Raw genomic sequence first — 18,667 nt, 5'->3', positions numbered from 1 at the left:
ACATCCCAGCCTCCATCAGTTCTGTTTGCCATGTGGCTGTTTCACATGCAGTAGGAAAAGCAGCGATTATCTTAGATCTTTGATCATGTTTTGAGGTTTCTTTAGCAGCTCTTGAAGTATTTTAATTTGCCAGAGGGCTGGTGCCCACGTTTTCAGATGTTCCCTTGCTATAGGTCCCCAATCCGTATGTATCATGTGGTTTGCCTTTGTCAACTCTGATGTCTCACCACTATGCTTCAGATTCCCCTCTCTCAGCGCCTGGAGGAACCTAATTGAAAACACTTCCAAATTAGTTCTTAAGTTACTGCGGCTCCAAGAGGCACAATAAGGACCCTGCATGGGGGGTCGTGCAGGATTGCAGCATTTAGGAGCCTTTAACACAAGGAGAGAGCACCTGAGCACAGGCTACCTTAGCTGACAGAGTCACCAGGGTGACAGGATGACAACATTTGACCAGTCTGCTCCTCTGGGCAGTTCATTTTGCACTGAACTGACAGTGGCACCTGCCTTCAGTTCCAGCTGGAAGCACAGCTAGGGAGAGCTTGGGCTTTGCCCCAAACTGTTGGTGCATTGAGAGTGATGCAGGAAAATGCAGCCCAGGTCTGGCTAGATTGGGGCGTACATTACAGAATATCTGTTGTATGCATATTGCATATGATCATCATCACTTATTAAAATCTTCATCAAGACTCGAGATGCCATTGCTGGAAGCAATCAGAGATGCTTTTGGGAGTGTGTGGAGCCAGAGGGTGAGCAGCTCCTGGGGGCACAAAGTTGCTTCCATCCTGTACAACACTGTCCCAAGTGCCACTACACCCAAGGTGGGGTTGGCCAGCCAGAGCAGGATTTCTGCCTCTGCCGCACTCCCACCATGGCTGTAGGCTGAGCAGAAATTCTCTGAGTCTTGCCAAAATGCTCTGCCTCCTGAGCAGCTTCCCTGGCTCCTGATGGGTCCAGGTGCTTGTCCAAAGTCACCATACTGTGCAGAAGTCCCGGTAACAGTCCAGGACTATGTCTGGCCCGGAGGAAGCAGAAAGAATCACTCCACCCAGTTGCAAGGCTGAGGAATGCCACAGCTAGGTGTGTCCTTTCCCACTGTTCGAGTGTCCATCTGCAGTCTCTGTCAGGCACCAGTAGGAGAAGACTGTCTATTGTCGTCTTTTTTTTTAGTTGTTAATATCGGGTGTGAGCTCCCCGAAGCCATATACAGAGCATTTGGCACTGCCATCCCCTGAATGCTGCCACTTCACCATCCTAAACCAGGAGATGTCATTAGCGATTTGCATGGCTTTGGCACTGCAAGGAACACTCATCCATCTGCTCCTCCCCAAGTACCTCCTTATCACCCAGGACTTATCTTGGGTGGCTGGAAAGGCTCTGTTGTCTTTCCAGCTGTTCAGATCAACATCTTCTTTGTTATTCTGAGGTTTTGCTAAGGGTTTGCATTGTGTCAAGTTTCAGGAAGCAGAAAAAAATGAAAGATCTTTGTATGCCAGGCTCCTGCCTTAAAGTACTCAGTCTCCAGGGAATAGAGGGCAGACAAAAGAGAAGAAAGCAGGTACAACAGCTGAACAAAAAAATCAAGCCAGTGAGAGAATATATTCTTCATTAAGTATATCTCCAGAACAAGTAACAGAGGGAACAGAACTTACAATGGTCTTAGGGACAGTTGTAAAAAAATTATATACCCATTTTTATCTCCTCTTTTTTGACATCTGTTTACTTCATTTGGGAAAAGACTAGGCCTAGCCACCATTTTTTAAAATGTGTGTATTTATATGTTCCCACTGTTTTCACTGTTCATGATGGGATGTGCATGTGATCATGTGAGTAGAAAATGTCCACGGAGAGAGCTGCAGAGGTCTGAGTTTGATTCTAAAGCTGGTGGTAGCTGGGGTCTTTACTGAGATTTGTCTATAAAATAGGCTCACAACAGAGACCAAGCTGCTCTGACCTGCGGTCGTTTCTCTCTGGTGGCACAGATGCCAGAAATCCATTTCTATGCTGTCTTTCCCAACCTGCCAACTTTTCTCTTACTGCTACTTCTAATACTAGCCAAACCAGCTTAGAGGAGATCACAAGAAGACATCCTAAATATATATTGTCACTGTGGGGCTCCTGCTGACTTTTGGAGGGTGCCTCCTGTCCCCAGATTGCTGGAGGACTCACAAGATACTGTGCTAATTGCATTGGAACAGGAAGGACCCAGGGAACAGCAGTTCACCTCAAGGACTTGGGCCTCCAGCACAGAGATAATGATAACTAAGTGGCTATTGCCAAAGGCAACCCCCTCCCAGAAGTACCATGCTTCAGTGCACAAGCAGCTTTGGCTTTTGGCATAATTTACACCTCCTGAGCTTTCCTTTCCCATGCAAGCTCCTCCTCAGGCCCTCATTCAGATACAGAAAGCAGTGAGGTGATTGCAGAGCTACTCCCTATTTCAAAGTGGTTGCTAAAACCCTTCTGCTCAAAACTGAGCAGGGAGACATGGAACAAATAGCCTCAGGCTTGAGCCTCCACAATCACTTTTAACCCTCCTTACCACCCCAAGCAGAGGCAACTCTGCACTGTCACACAAAATTAAACTTTCTCTTTAATCTCCAGTCTAACCTCTGTTTTCACAATACGATCCTGAGGTTTAATGTGATTATGATCCTCCATTTCACACTCTAACAAATGGCCCCAGCTGCCAAGCTAAGCAGTTTAATGAGATACTGTGTCAGTTATCAAATGAAAGGCAGAAGAAACACTGCAGACAAAGGCATTGCTTGCTTAGTCCCATCCCTGGGATATGGGGCATGGACTACAAGGAAACATTCATGAAACTAATGTTTTATCTCTCCTCTAAGAGCAGAGGACCTGCCTTTCTGCAAGAGTTTTCATGGAGAACTGTGATCCTATCAGGCAGGGTGGCAGATGCTCCGGGACTGGCAGCTGTGAGATGTGACCACAACGTTGTCTGGCCATGAGGGTCTGAATATAAAACAGAGAAAATACAGTTTGTCTTTGGTCAGATGTTATTACATCTGATCTAAACATAAGAGCCCAAGATGTATCACATGGCAAATCAATATAGTTGTTCGTTAATCCAAATGCAATCAGACACTTTTTTTCTTCCTGCCTAGATAAGACCTACCCCTCCCCCTCAGAACTGCAGCCAAAACATAATTCCCTCTCAGTGGCTAATGGCATTCATAAATTACACTCAAGATCCATTGTTCATTTAATCCTTTTTGCTGGCATTAGCTCTGGTCACTGCTCTGTTGCCTCTCCAGTCTATGACATTTTAATGACCAGCTAGAAAACAGCCAAACTCTTCAGCTTAGTAATAAAAGCTGGATATGCGTTACACGAAGGCATGGTGTCTACCACTTAATCAAGGGGAAGAAGTGTGGTAGAATTACAGGCCAGAGCTGTTTGTTGCCTGGGGAAGGCAGAGAGGAACAGGCTGGAGAAGACTCATTGATTCTTGCCTGAGCTCAGATCTTAGGGAGATGATGAAGCTGTTGGCCCATGGCCTCGGTTCACTTCCAAGACAACATGACCACGACAAGCCTTTCAACCAGCCTAACATGGTTTGCCAAGGAAATCACTGATGATAGTCACTCTTCCTTTGAAGTTGCAGTTTTTTTTAAGGGAACTTGACCTCTGTGTGTTCTTTCCTCTTTGGCACAGGGGATATACTGCATGTGGATTAGTATTATCAATGTGACATGCCATTACAACATATACCGATGAGACTCCATCTGGAAGGCTGCAAACCAGCTCAGTTATCTGTTCAGAGATGAATTATACTCAGTGTAGAGTAGGACTGGAACAGAGGTTTTATCAGAGAAAAAGAGACCACAGTTTGGTATATCTAATCACTCTCAGCTAAAGGTAAGGGAGCTTATGATTACCCTTGTGATGGTTGCATGGACAGCAAACTCCATGGAGGGTGAACAGCAGCTTGATCTGTACTGGTACAAACCGGACTGCACTGGCTGTGAACACATCTGGGCTGAAAGTTCAAAGAAAGCTCCTAATGATGTGTGGGTCTGAAATTATTTGCCTGCCTCAGGAGCCAGCAAAGTATCTACCTACTTTTGAAACTGCTCTTGGTTAATTTGGGGGAAGGGACAAGGAAGAACAGCAGATGGATTCAGTGGATGATGACATTCCTCACAGGTACATGTCCTTTTAAAATGAGATCCCAGGTATTCAACATTGATGTTCATCTCCTTAGTAATTTTTACCATGGATTTTTAAAAATTTCCTCTGAGCTGTATTTTTGTTTTGGTTCACTACCAGCTTGAAACTGGACTTTCTTAAGCTCTCCTGAATTAATCAAACTTTTCCCCTGGAATGCATTAGCTAGCTCCCTGGACTTGCAGTGCATGCAGCCTTGCCCTTCAGGTCCCCCAGCTGTGTTAGTGACAATACTGTCACGAGAACGGACTATGGCCTGCCCTCTGCTGCTGGGATGTGATGCAGAAGTAAATGGGTGTAAGGCTGCCTGCACTTGTGGCAGAAGAGGTTTGGCTACCCAAGTTGCTGGATAACAAATGGTACCCATCTCTTCCAAGGCAACAGGAAAAAGGTGCTGGGCCAGATGCAACTGAGCCATGACTTGGGATTAGGCTCGGAGCTACTCTGCACGTAAACTGGTGCTCTCTCAGGCTGAAGCAGGCTCAGTTCATACTTCTTGGAGCAGCTGGTCTATGTTGCTGCCTGATTCTAAGAGTGGCTTCTTTAAGAATGGAAACTAAAACGTATCAAGATTTTTAGTCCAGAAATCTTTAAGTGGCACAAGCCACAGTTGTGCAGCTGGTAATTATTACCACCCAGGGGAGCCTAGGAAGATGCCATTCGTTTTTTTCTGATTACTACAAAGTCTTTCAATCTGATTAATTCTTTCCTTAATGCATTTCCTTGTAATTTGTATTTGTGAAGATGCTAATGGTAAATGAGACAATCTTTCCTGTGAAAAATACATTCTGTACTTTCCATGGCTTGGTCTCTGCTGACATCTGTGCATTCTTTATCACCTATCCAGGAGATACTTTCAAAGCCAGGTGCTGATTCTGTCCTTCCTTTCAATTCAAAGATGTTGCTTGGAGCAGAATTGAGAAGTACTTGTAGCATGATGAAATTGTTGTCCATTTCTTTGTGCTGCAATGGTTTGGGTCAGAATAGACTCAAACACATTTGCTACCTGGAGTTGTTTAGTTTCCTTTGAAATTATGCACATTATTCCAGCCAGAGAAGTCAGATCCCAAAGAGGTGAAGGGCACCACAGCCTCCTACAGTAATGGCACAGGTTGGCCTGATAGGGTGTGGAGGATCTCTTACAATGATTTGAGCACTGGCTGTGGTGTCACTATCTCACGTGACATTGCAAGGCCCTCAGATGAGTGGTGGGGGTGGGGGTATAATAATAATAAAAAATGTTTCTCCTCAAAACCAGAAATCCTAGCATTGGTAAGCAGAAAAATATTTAATGTGAAGGCAGAATTATCCTGTTTATCACTGTCCATGTCCCAGCTTTGCTATGAGAGGCCAGGCTGTTCCCACTGGGAACACAGTTTGCAAGGTGATCTAACTTAATTGCTGGGCACCATTTCAAACTAAAGATGGAGTGCAAGTGAGGGGGAATAGATGGTCTGTAATGGCCTCTGCGTACACATGAACTAAAAGAGAGTTGATGTGCATTGAAAAATGACTATTCCCACCAAAGGGAGTGGTCAAAGGGCCACATCAGAAAACTTGTTCTGAGAATTTTCGTTTTTTTTCTGGAGGAGAGAGAAAAAAAGAGGGAGACACAGAAACCTGAAGGGTAGGCACAAATGGGAGTCATGGCCTAGCCGCACAGAAAGAGGGCAGGACTCTAATGGAGCCAGGCAGTGGCTATTCCTGCAAGTACCCTCCTTCCCAGAACCCTGCCTTTTGGTGCTTTCCCAACCGAAGGCTATTGGGAATTACTGCAAGACCATCAGAAACAATAAATCCATATTCTGGCTCTAAGACTGGCATCCGCAGTTTAGAGACTTTTTACCCAAGTCTTGATATTTATTAGAAAGCTCTCCCATGGTCTCTTCTCTCGATTTTGGCAACAGAATTCAGCATTAAATTAATTGAGCTCATTTGTCTCAGCTCGATGATAATAACAAGATGCTGATTTTAAGAGCAAGATCCTGGATCGGTGTTTGTGCTTCAGAGAGACATCGCCCTCTAGTGACTAGAAGGCAGGATGAGTAAAAAGACTAAAACCATGAATTTTGTACAGTTTTATATAGCACAGCAACACATTCAATTTAAACTTCTGACAGATGAAGCAATGCTGACTGCGGAGAGGGGTGAGAATTCAGCAAATATTCATGAAAGCAATGAAAAAGAGGGAGAGAAAATGTTGCTTCCAGATGGTCTGAACAAAGAACTATTGATTAAACCTGTTTCAAGAAAGTCTGTATTTGTCCAGATGCTCACTTTTAAAAAAGAATAAATATGAAACATAAAACTTATTCTGTAGCCAAAACACAATGTGGTATATCTTTTTGGAGGAAAATCTTGGGATGAGGCCATGATTTTGTGATTAGTCTTGGTGTATAAGTGAAAAGCTATTTGCAGAAAGTTTAGTGCAGTAAGAAATACGATAAATATATTTGGCAAGTTTGGTTTTTTTTAATAAGAAACATCCTGCACAACTCTCCCACAATCACAAAACACTTCCTCACAACAAAACCCTACACACCCAAGCAGACCTGCACAAGATTATATAAGATAGTATCTCAAAGATGTCTCTGAAAGGAATTAATTCTTGTATTCAACGACTTCCATGAACATGTTAGTACTTTCCCCAAAGCCTTTGCCAGTGGCCAGCTCTGCCACATCATGCCCTTTGGGAGAAAAAGCTGTGGGATTGTTCCTGTGTCTTTGTGGTCAATAAAAATGTACTTTCCATGTTTCATTGGTGACAAGGATACTTTCCGCAGCAGCATAAGCTAGCTGGTGAATTTGCTTGTGTAAACAAGTAGAAAATACAGCAAAAACATATCATTCTTGGCTCAAAATAGGGGTCCATATTTCTGTGTTTATTTCCTGGCTTTGCTGAGTTATTCCTGGCTGTAAGAGGCTGCCACTCTGGCAGAGCAATGCAACATGCTATGTCAAGGCTGTGCAGCACAGGGTGCATGCCCATGGTTTTGCTGTGAACCCCAGCAGCTGAGGACTGATGAACAGTAGCATCCAAGTTAAGGTATCCACACTGAAGCATTTTTTTCACTCAGCTATAAAGGGAGATAAATTCTTCAACAGCCACAACTAAATCCCAAAAGGACCATACATCAGAGCACTAAATATCAAATTTGGGATTAACAGCTCTGGATGTTTTGCACTGTCCTCTAACAGTTTGAACTGTTTTTGCCCTCCTCTAACTTCAGCCCGTCAACGTCAACTACAAGATAAAATCAAGATGAAACAGGAGACATTACTTCATTGCCACAGCTGCCTGACTCTGCCTGGCAGATTGGCATCTCCTTGCACTTTACTGAAACAGCTCAGCCCACAGGAAACAGGAAAGCCACAATTGAACAGGAGGTGTCATCATGAAATTGACACTTGTGTCCCATTTAGGGAGCCTTTAGTAAGAGAAGTTAACTGTTTACACCGGTACACAATGCAGTTACCCATGTGGAAAAGCAACTTGGAGAGTATTCTGAGGATCTGAGCAAAGAGGGTGCCAGTTTACATGGTTGGATCAGGTCTGTATGCGGTGAGATCTGATGTGGGAGACACAGAACCACAACCAAACCAGGACCACACAGCTGGGATCTTTCCTGACCCATATCTACTCTGCTCAAAAACTGTAGAAGACAGCCTGCTCCAAAGGCAGAGGCTGTGTTGGAGATGTGTGGTTGTACCGCAGTCTGCCACAACAGGGAGACGCTGCGTCATGAATGCGCCTCATGCAGCTCTCCAGAGTGCGGGATGCAAACCCCACCTCTGCTACCCGCCTTGGCAAAGGATTTACTTTCCTGCACAGACCTGACAAAAAATCCCACAAACCAAACCAGACCCAAAATCCCCCCTATCTTGTTTTAATTTCAGCAATTTAATAACATCAAACCCAGAGTTCTTTATATTAATTTTGAAGCTCTAATCTTTCAAAATACTAAAATCCATTTTCTTTTGAAACATCTTCATGGGGGTCTTGGAGCTAAGAGCCTTTGAAAAATATTCTCCTTCTGCACAGCACCCAAAAATATGTGGGTGCTAACAACTAGCGAAAGACCTGCTCCTCATCCAGCCTGCTGGATAGAGCCAGGGATGGGAGTGAAATCTGCCCTGTCAAAACCCCCTGATTATATGGCACTAACACAGCTTGCAAAGGCAAACATGAAAAAGGCATATTTGAAGCAATTGGAAGAAAAATATAATTGGAGGAGAGAAAAATAAAGAGGCAAAACCCATTGTTCTTCTTGCTTCCACTGAGCTCTTCAACACTAGCGGCATGGTTAAATTCCGACTGGATCTGACTGAAGCAGAATCTCACTGAATTGAATTTCCTCTGAGAAGCTTCCAGCTTCAAAACACCTCAGAATCGCCCCTCTGCCCCTCTGCAGGGCTGGCCTGTGAGGTAAGCAAGGAAACTAAACCCACCAACCTTGTGATAAAGGTGACTGCAGCAGCAATACATGCACCAGGTTACAGAGGCAGCAGAGTGAAACTCCTGTGCGCTGTCTTTCAGCTTAGGTGCCACAAGACTGGAGACACAGAACAAGGCAATTGCCTGCTCTGACTGACACAAAAAGTTGCATTTCACTAGCTGTAGCTTCCAGGCAGCCTGTCCCTGTTGAAAGCAAATTAGATCAGCCGGGCATCAAGTGATGCCTCCTATCAGTTTTCACCGCCCACTGCTGCCAGCTCGACACTTATCTTTCACACTACATGTGCCAACTGTCTCACAGAGCCAGCTGCAACATCTACTGGAAGGACACGGACAGCAACCACAGGTGGGGAGAGAAGCTGGGGGATCAACTTGGGTTTGGGGCAAGACCTTTGCCTGCCTTAGTCCAGGCAGAAAACAGGTTTCTCCAAGAAGACTGCGAGCTTGCTGGCCACCAGGTCCAGGTCACTGGTGTTGGCATATTTGAGCAGATTGGTGTTCTTGAGAAAGTAATGCTTGAGGAAGTGCTGGCTTGCACACTTGTGCAGCTTCTGTACCAGCCTCAGAAAGGCTTCAGGGAAGCAGCTCCAATCTTTGGTGCGTGGGTATTTTTCACACGTCCAGAATAGCACTGTCTGCAAGAAGCAGATGGGAGAGAAGATGTTTAAGAGGTTCTGTAGAGGGCTCACACAGCTTACTAAGGCACTTTTAGTGCTGGAAAATGGCTGACAGCCTTGGAAATCACAGAGTCTTGCACTATCTCCCTGTGTTAATGTTTCTGCAATGGAGGGACCCCAACTAAAGTCTCCTCTGGGGACAAGGGAGAGCAGCTCAGAGGTGTCTGGTTAGGATCTCTCCTCAGATGAGCTACTCTCCACTGACTGAGCCAGGAGCCCAAGGAAAATGATCTTGCTAAAATAATCTTGGCCTATTTGCCATCCTCCAGCAGGACCCTCTGTGACAGGCATTTTAGGCTGTAGAAAATGGCCTGTTTTGTAAGGGTAGGAGTCAGTAGATGCAAGGAGAGAGAGCATAATGAGATCAACATAATTATTTGCAAGCTTCAGCTGTATTTATGCTGAAGATAACAAAGATCTGCATCATAAACAGACTGGAATTCCAATAAGCTATTGCAGGTGCAAGGCTTGCTTTCTGGTCAAATGCTGCCTGGTTTTTTCTGACATGTGATACTTACTGCAAGTCTTATGTTCTATTCCTCCAAAATTGTTTTATGTAATTTAACATTTGAGAAATACATTATTAAAATAACAAAATGCATATGACTATTGCTCTTACAGTATTATTTTTACATTGCCCATGCTGTATTTTCTCAGACTTTCCCATGACTGAGAATAATTTTCTTGAGGAATTTAGACTTGCTGTACCAAAAAAGTCATATTGGTTGCCTTGGTCAGCCTGAAATAACTTTTTAAAGTATGAAATCACCTATCCTGTGTTAAATGATCCTGCTAAGTCCCTTAACTGTCCTCTGAATTCTAATTTTATTTTGCAAATTCAGCTACCCAAAAAGAGACTCTCAGACATTGTGAGAGGCGGCAGAACCAACCTTCAACTTGTCTGTTTCTACAGAGGTAGAATTTCATCTATGGTTGTATTTCATGTATGGTTGTACTGCTGACAAATTTCTTCTCAAACAGCTCTTCAAATGTGAAAACGTTATTATTCGCAGCTGCAGTAACTACAAAGACATATTGAGGAACTCAAGCTATAACTCTCTGAGAGCTGCTCCTTGAAGACTTGCAAAGCAGTTACCTTTCTGACACACCAGAACTTCTTCAGCAGGCAGCAGTTGCAATGAAGTTTCTGGAGGCAAGGAAAACAGCACTGCTTTTTCAGTCAGGTGCCCAAACAGATGATTTATCGCCAGCATTTATGTCCCTAACTGCCAGCTCTCTATCAAAAGCATAGAGTTGGCTTTCAGAATGTACCCAGATATTTTGAAATTCCAGGTCTCAAATTTCATTCCTATGCAGGTAAGCAAAAGAAGGGCAGTTATGTGGTCCTCTCTGGGATTCAGAGCTTCTGGGATGCAGATTTCCTCTGTTATAAAGGATCTTGTCTAATCCTAATTTTTGAGTACCTCTGACAGGGGGAACCTGAGAATGTGAAGAAACCTAACACTAAGCCTCTGTCTGACTGCTGGTTTATCCACTGACTGTTTCCCTAAATTTTCTTTTTTTCCTGTTTTTCTTTTTAATGTGAGTAATTTTGAAAAATTCTTTCTGTCTGGTAAACCAATCCTTTCTTGCCATAAAAGCTGGAAGTACAGTTACAGTAAAGAACTAAAGAGCTTCTAAATGGTTTCTTAATTTGATCAAGAGTCCACGCAACAGCACTTTCTTGCACATCTGCTCCTTCAGCCGGGGGAAAAACATTGTTCCTAATGGTTAAATGGTTTTCCACTTTGTCTTACATACGAGTTTTCCCATCAGGCTGTTCTTATAGGCACTGAGGAGTTTTGCACTCAGGTAAGGTATATTCAGCCTCACACATTTTTTTTTTTTTCAATTCCATCTTTACTTACAGTATTGCTATGACTATAACAGCATTTGATGATTACCAGCTTTCTTTTAGGAGAAATCTTAGCATTGCATCTGGTTTTGGACACCAAAAGATCAGTACCTACTGTAGGAACCTAATGGTTTGAGGCTTCAAGGTGAGAAAAGTACAACAACCTCTCTTTGCAACTCCAGGGGGATGGAGTTCCAGAAAGCAGGATTTTTCATCTATAATCTAACAAATGGTGCTGTGGCTCATCTGTGTCTGCAGCTGTTAGAGGTAGGGACACAGTCATACCAGAGTCTTCTCTCTCTTCTTCACAAATTTTGTTTGAAACCATCTTGAACTCTGAAATAGGTACAGGGAGGATGCCATCACCCCTTTAACTCTTTCTTCCCTTCTTACCCCAGGTGGAACACTACTATAGTTTGCACCTGATTCATTAATAATGCTCATTTATGACAGTTTTGTTTGGTGCATATCCACAAAGAAAAAAACAACCATCTTCCACGAGAGAGACAGACGGATATAGATGGCTGGGATATTCAAGACGCAGGAAGTAAGTGTACAATGACAGACATCAGCACAATGTGAAGTCAAAACAGAGCACAGGCCTTGACTCTACTTATGTCGCTGCACTCATAATGTTCCTGCAGGCCTTAGTTTCTTATTGAAGTGTGGAACACAAATTTAGTGAACTCCTTGGCACCATAACACAATGAAATGGTACAACAGTTTTGACACTTACCTTAGAAGTTACACAGATGCTACACCACAACATTCTGACATTACTGGATGGAAGCCACTACAACAGACCCCACGACTGCATGTTGGAATCAGGGTAATGCCTACCTGAAGGTGATAAGCTGTGATGACAGGCTTATTTCCAGCACACCAGACATCTTCCTTCATCTGCCTCATGACCCTGAAGCACTTCATGCGACAACCACCATCTTCATCAAGTCCCTCCATGAGGATGTGCTCAGCACGGGAGAAGCACAGCTGCCAGTGATAATTAGAGCGGGCCAGGAGGTCAAAACCCAGCGACTGTGAACAACAGAGGAAGTGTGACAACAGATCAGAGGCAAACTTCTCCCAGTAATGCACAGAGCAGTTACAAAAGCATGCATGACATCTCTTGAAGACTATTCTAAAAAGGGTTAGCAGAGGCAGCACACATGAGGTGTGCTCCCATCTTAACTCTTAGTTGAAACAATGCATTTTGCATTGTTTCTTTGTGTGCTGGTATCAGTTACTACAGGGAGCCATAAGGCACAGTTCTAGAGCCATAAAGCACAGTACCAGCAGTGCCACTAAAGCAGAGGTGCAGCTCTGCAGGCACTTTCCTGTGGAGTGGGAAGTTGTGCATAAGAGGGGAACAGGACTGGAAGGTGGAATGGGACCTGCAGGAACATGGCAGCTGGGGCTGAGCTGATGTGCCAGAATCCAGCCATGGGTGTTGTAGGGAAAGATGGGACTGAGCTGGAGGGAAAACTGCAAGACAGAAGCCCATTTGCTGAAATCGTTCATGAGGCAGAGCAAGAATAATGCACATCAGCATCACACAATAAAAAGCTAACTCAGATTTTTTCTACAGAATTCACCACTGTAAGGGGGGGGAAAACAAAATCCAAATAAGATCTGACAGAATATTTTGAAACATTCTTCACTCTTTAGAGAATATGTCTTCTAACCCTGCTGCCATCACCATGCAGTTTTTCCTTTGGGAAAACACTGTCAGACACCTGAGAGGTAAATTCCATCCCAGAGCTAAGGGTATTTTTTACACTGTTTACCTTGATGCACTGCACTTTTTCCTGAGAAGGCCAACGCTTAAGGCAACGAGGCCACCGGGCTTTCTCAGGCCAGCAAGCTGGAATCTCCACAGCAGGGACCAGCTCCACCTCTACCTGGGATTCTGATGTCTCCACAGCCACCCGGACCACTGAGCTGAAGCTCTCCAGCACTGTCACTTTACCTGTGAAAGAACAAGAGAAGATAATATAAATAAAAGGCCCTTTTCCACAGGTCAAGCAAGAGGTTGTCTAGGACCCTGCAGTTCTATTGGTCTGTCTCAGCACTTTCTCTTCAATAACACATGAAGAATATAAGAGAAACCTAAATCTATGTAAGTCTATCCCAGGGGATGAGAACAGGAAGATGAAAGAACAAAGTTCTTAACTTTACACTCAATTATCATGCTTTTTCTCCCCTTTGTTGGTCCTCTTAAGCCCTAGGATCAGCTTCTTAAAAATTAAGCTAGACAAGTGGTACAACCTAACATTTCTAATGGTACACTACAAGGAGATCACTGCAGATTGGAGAGGACCAGATGAACACTTCCCATCTAAAGATGTTCTTCTTCCTTCAGAGAACCTGAGATCAGACCCTTGCCAGATTACACTTACCACTGCCAGTTATTCAGAATGTGTTTGTGGGGTATCTGTAAGGTTTGCTTCTGGACTTGCACAGAAGACCATACCACAATTTATGGTCAGTTGTGCAGAGTAGTCACACAGAAAGGGCTAATTACTGAAAGTGCTGAGTGTTAAGAAGAGTTAGTTCCAAGATGATTTGGAGGAAAGAAGTTTCCTCAGTGTGAAAGAAGAGTGACTCATCTCTGGGAACACAATCTAAGAGTAAAGAAAGAAGAGAAAGCTGCAACTAATGGACTTTGTGGGATATTTCCAGTTGGTCCAGTTGAGTTCATGGAAGAAGTTTCTGCCCAGTCACTCTGGCAGGATCACTGTCCCTTCAGCTCTGACATCTGAGCCAATTGTGTGTTCATCCTCTAACCCACTGAAGTGAAAGCCTGAGCTTTCACTTTAAAGAGTGAAAGTTTAAATAGCAGTGTGTTATTCCACCTCATTTTGTTTGGCATGAGCAACAGCAATTCATGAGGTAAATTATCTTGCAAAGAGTAGAGTCCATCCTAAGAATAACTTCATAAACCTCAGAAGATCTATGTGCTATTTCCCTGCTGAGCCAAGCGTGGCATCAAAACAGAAACGATTCTGTTTCCAAGGATCCTTATTCTGATCCAAGGATCCTACAAGGATCCCTAGCAGGTGAAAAATATTAGAGCAATCACTGTGTCAACATGTAAATATGTTCATGGAATTTCCAAAAGCATTACAATGCTTACACCTACTTTTCCACTAAAGAAAAGTGAGACACCTCAAAAACTGATTTTGCTTGTGCTAAAAGAATTAAAAAAACAGGAAAGCAATCAGTGACATTTTTCTGTAACTTTAGCCATACTGTGGGATGAAGAAAGTCCATTCTTCACAGAAACAAACAAAAATGGCAACTGCTTCTCCTGACTTCATCTTAGCTCATCTCCTTCCAGTGGATCTTACAAAAAATGCATCAGAATCACCAACCTAAACATCACTCTCTGGGGTCCTTGCAAGTACCTTTCCTGCAATACTCAGTTTTGACTCAATAACTTGATGTGACTGCTGAACCAACACAATAACTTTCACATAAATAAAGCCTCAGAAGCAAGCCTGTTTCAGCTGGTCCTTCTTGTGAGCCTCAGTGGTGAAATTTCATTCCTATCCACCTTTCCATTCCTATGATAACAAGTATTTCCTGAAAAAAATGCAATTATCTAGCAGAGCTTGACTTTAACATGTGCGATCAGTTGAGTGGAAATAGCTTCTATTGCTCAGAAATACAGAAGACTCATTAGGCTACTGATGAATAAAGTAATCCTGGAAACATGCTATGGGAAGATGCACCACAGGAGTAGCCTGGACAGTGGGGAAAGAGCATTTGTCCAACATACTTTTCTTCAGTGGAAGTTCTTCTACTTAGTTCCCATCATCCCATGCTGGAAAGCTGTAGGGAGCCAAGGTTTCCCCAGAGCATTATCTGCCCTATAAATATCTTCAAACACATTCTCCTCAAACTTACGCATCTTTCTGGTATCCAATTTTCCTATACTACCTTCCTTGATAATCCAAACATATTGCAGGTGCTGTAGTAGAGAAAGATTTTTTTTTTCCCAAATAAACTCCTAAATGTTCTAAAAATCTGGGCTGCCTCTTAGTTGAACTGTGAGGGTGATGTTTCTGGAGACCCTACCCAAATTCCTAAGAAAAGAGTAACATCTTGAGTACAAAGAGCCCAAGAACTACTGAATTCTATCTTCAATGTAGGTCTGTGTACATCATTGCAGTCACTTGAAGGCTTCCTTGTTTTTGGAGAGTTTTGCTCAGCTTCTGACCATTCAAGCCAAACACTTTGTGTGTGTGTTTGTTTCCCTTACACCTGTCCCCACGAAACTCACTGGAAAGGTTACAGGAGACAATTGACTTCTCCACCAGATCCCGGAAGACAATAAGGACTTTGGCTGGAACCAGATCACCTTCAATGTTCACATCCTCTTCATGCCACTGCTGAAGGCTTTTTGAGAACTGCTCCACCTCCAGCCACTGATGCAATTCCTCAGGGTCCCGCACGGAGGAAAGGAGCTTGGCTCCATTCACGGTGTAATAGCGCCAGTGCCGCACCTGGGATTCCCTGTAACCGGTCAGGCCACGCAGAGGAACTGTGATGAGGAAATGGCTGGGTGCTAAGACCTAGGAGAGTTCACAGAGATTTAGAGAGGAGACAAGGGCAGATCCATGAGCTAAAGTAAGGAAAACAGGGTTGAGGAAGTACTAGGTAAAACTGGGGGCTTTGAAAAGAAGGAAAAACCATGGTATGATGGGACTAACTGAAAACAGCCAGGACCTGCCTAAGGGTTACCTTAGAGGCATGCAGACTACAAGGAGATTGTCTTAGAAGGCATCTGATGAGAAGCTCTTAGAAGATAAGAGCTCACTGGCAGATTTGCTACCACACCTGTCATGCTTTCCCCTTTTTATTGTTATTTCCAGTTGGCAATTTTATGACATGTAATAACCAGCAGCTTCCAAGGAGCAGGAAGGCATGAAAGAGTATGTTTTGAGATCCAGACAAGGGAAACCCAAATAGTGCTAGTTGTTATCCCAGAATTGTTACTTGAGATAAGCCCAGAATCTAATACTAGCAATAACTAGGGCAAAAAGTGCACCTTCCTGATCTCTTTCAAAGTCCGCTACAGACATTAGCAAAATAAAGCTATGGCCCATTAATTTCACAAGTGTTTCACTCTGCTTGATTGGCCTTTAAAGTGACAGAGACATAAAGCAAGTGACCTGCCTGAGCCTACAGAGGCAGTGTCACTCTCAGAAATAAATCCAGGTCTTGGCCAGCTGTAATGCATGGAACTGCATCACCTGATAAGCATGACAGAAACAGTGTAAGGATGGAGGCAGCAATCAATGGACAAAGAAGCCTTAAACAGGCTTGTTAGCAAGCCAGTTAATTTGTCTCACTTGAGGAATAACCATTTTCCAATAAAAATGAGTTCTGAGACAGTATTTGCAAGGAAAGAATAAGGTGACTCAAACACCACAAAACATCATTTGTTTAGCCCTGGGTATAGTCAGACATGTCAAAGTGTTACTTTGGAAGAAGTTGTGGTTCCAGAAGGGGTGTTCAAATTCCTTCAGATATTTACCATGTTGGCTTAGGAGCTTTTCAAGTCCACTTGCTACCAAGCCTAACTTACACTGGCATAAGTAAGGTGAAGCTGCTGCATGAGCAGGATATGAAGTGACAACCGCTGCTATGAGATGGTTACTCCCACAGTGAACAAAACACACTTGTCACTCTCCTGTAATAACCCAAAACACTCTGGTCGCCTTCTTCAGCTTAGCTCAGCTGATTTAAAGTATTACCACAGAGGTGGCAGGGACCTGAGGGCACTAACAGGCTTTATTGTCCCTAAGCAGCCCTTCTGAGACTTCTACCCACACCTTCTGCTCATGGGTCTGGGACACCCATTTCAGGTTAGCCCTGGGCTCTAGTGAATGGGGGAGTGCCTTGACCTCAGAACTGGCTTAGCAGCAGACTTTCCTGAGAATCCAGACTCTTGGCTGACCCAGCTACCCTCCTTGTGTCTTATCTCACTCAGGGACCCTAGGGCAGGGGCTGCCTTGCTACGCTTACCTCCTGTCTCTCCCTCTCTCTCTCTCTCTTTCTCTCTCTCACAGGGAGCAGCTGGTCTTCTCTGATTTGAAAAACAAAAGATGGCCAGCCAGAAGCACAAAAATAGCAAAGAAAACACCAGAAAGTTGCTCTTTTATCAAATATAAACCATAAAGGCAGAAGGATGCTAAAAGGATGGCATTGCAGATCAAGCTGGTATGCGCACATTAGGTTTGGTGGGGAGAGAAATCTTGTGGGCAGTTCAGAAATAGAGTAATAGGCTCCATAAGGAAAAAATACAATGACTGTCACGCAGTTACTGCTCCTCTCACTGCCTCAGCCACATTTTCAGATAAACAACCATTCCCCGCCCCCAACCCTACCAAAATTGTGCATACTGGTATCCAACAGATTATAAAGGGAAGAGCTGCACAAGTTGTGTGAGTGTCTGCAAATGCAAGTCACAAGAGTCCTCCACCTAAGGCTTACCAGAAAACAAATTATACACAAGGCTAGGAATAGAACTGTAAAGCTGGGCAGTTGGTGTCTTCTTGGCCTAAACATATCCCAGTCCCATACCTATGCTTTTTCACACAATGGTCTCACACACTATGTGCAGGCCCCAGAAAGTCACAGGCTTAAGCAAGAGTCTCCAATTCTGGGGTGTCAAACTTGTGGCCAGTTCTGCTGCATTAAAATCTTGTCTAGAGTATGCTGGGCAAATGAAATACAACCTCATTCTCGTGAACTTGGCCAGGATATTCCAGGGAGGCAGCAACATTAGGTTAGAAAGAAAATAATTATGCTTTGAGAGAATAAAAAGTAGGTGTCTTGTGCAGAGAACAAAACAGTCATGGAAGAATCAATCTGGTGGGTGAAGTTATCTGGAGAAGAAGGTATGTGAGGAGGAAGCAAGCACAGGGATTCTCAGGCATCAGGAAGGCTTTGTACCTGGATGGATGGGTGGAATGGGCGCTTCCTCCAAAGCACAGCTGACCACTTGGCCAGTAAAGCTGGTTTATCCTGAGAAGCAGTAAGGAAAACAAGAAGTACACAGAACAGAGAGAAAGCATGTGCTAGGTCATTCATTCACAGAGCAAAGCTGCAAGCTTCTTTGGATGCTCAGACTTTGTTAAAGGAAAATTCCCCCACTGCCTTGATTAAACACTTGGCAATGCCATTGGACAGTGCAGTACCAGTGATTAGTCTATACCTCTTCATTATAACTTTACTGAAGCCTCCACAGCTTTTGCACCATCTCTGCACCATTGACAGCTCCAAAAATGGTAGGCCACCACAAAAAAAACCCCAACACTTAGAACTTCTAAAAATTAAATAATCTGTTCTGTTAATCTGAATTTTATTTCAGGTTTTTTATTAAAGCATGACTTTTTGTTGCAGGGGTCACAGGAATAACACTGAATATCTAAAGACTTTTCTTAACTATTCTCCACTCAGCCCCTTCATATTTAGAAAGCAGTT

The 18,667-nt window shown here is 43.6% G+C and overlaps 1 protein-coding gene across 6 annotated transcripts in view; it reads right to left on the bottom strand.

The window, feature by feature from the left end:
- MAB21L3 (mab-21 like 3) overlaps positions 1–18,667 on the bottom strand; it is a 54,804-nt gene that overhangs the window by 13,341 nt on the left and 22,796 nt on the right. For 2 of the 6 annotated variants that reach the window (XM_079305816.1, XM_079305815.1), the window contains exons 4-8: positions 18,137–18,208; positions 15,459–15,750; positions 12,961–13,142; positions 12,017–12,211; positions 1,324–9,279 (exon numbers count right to left, since the gene is read on the bottom strand). In XM_079305816.1, coding sequence (XP_079161942.1) covers positions 9,046–9,279; positions 12,017–12,211; positions 12,961–13,142; positions 15,459–15,750; positions 18,137–18,208 — 975 coding nt within the window. In that variant the 3' untranslated portion in view covers positions 1,324–9,045. Of the gene's footprint in view, positions 1–1,323; positions 9,280–12,016; positions 12,212–12,960; positions 13,143–15,458; positions 15,751–18,136; positions 18,209–18,667 lie in introns of those variants that run through there. The other 4 variants (XM_079305817.1, XM_079305818.1, XR_013774264.1 and 1 more) reach the window with 3 other exon arrangements.

Source organism: Erithacus rubecula (genome assembly GCF_903797595.1).
Source record: "Erithacus rubecula genome assembly, chromosome: 1".
In the NCBI taxonomy this organism is placed as follows: domain Eukaryota; kingdom Metazoa; phylum Chordata; class Aves; order Passeriformes; family Muscicapidae; genus Erithacus; species Erithacus rubecula.
The sequence above is the reverse complement of the archived record's forward strand: the minus strand, read 5'-3'. Positions and strand labels throughout refer to the sequence as shown.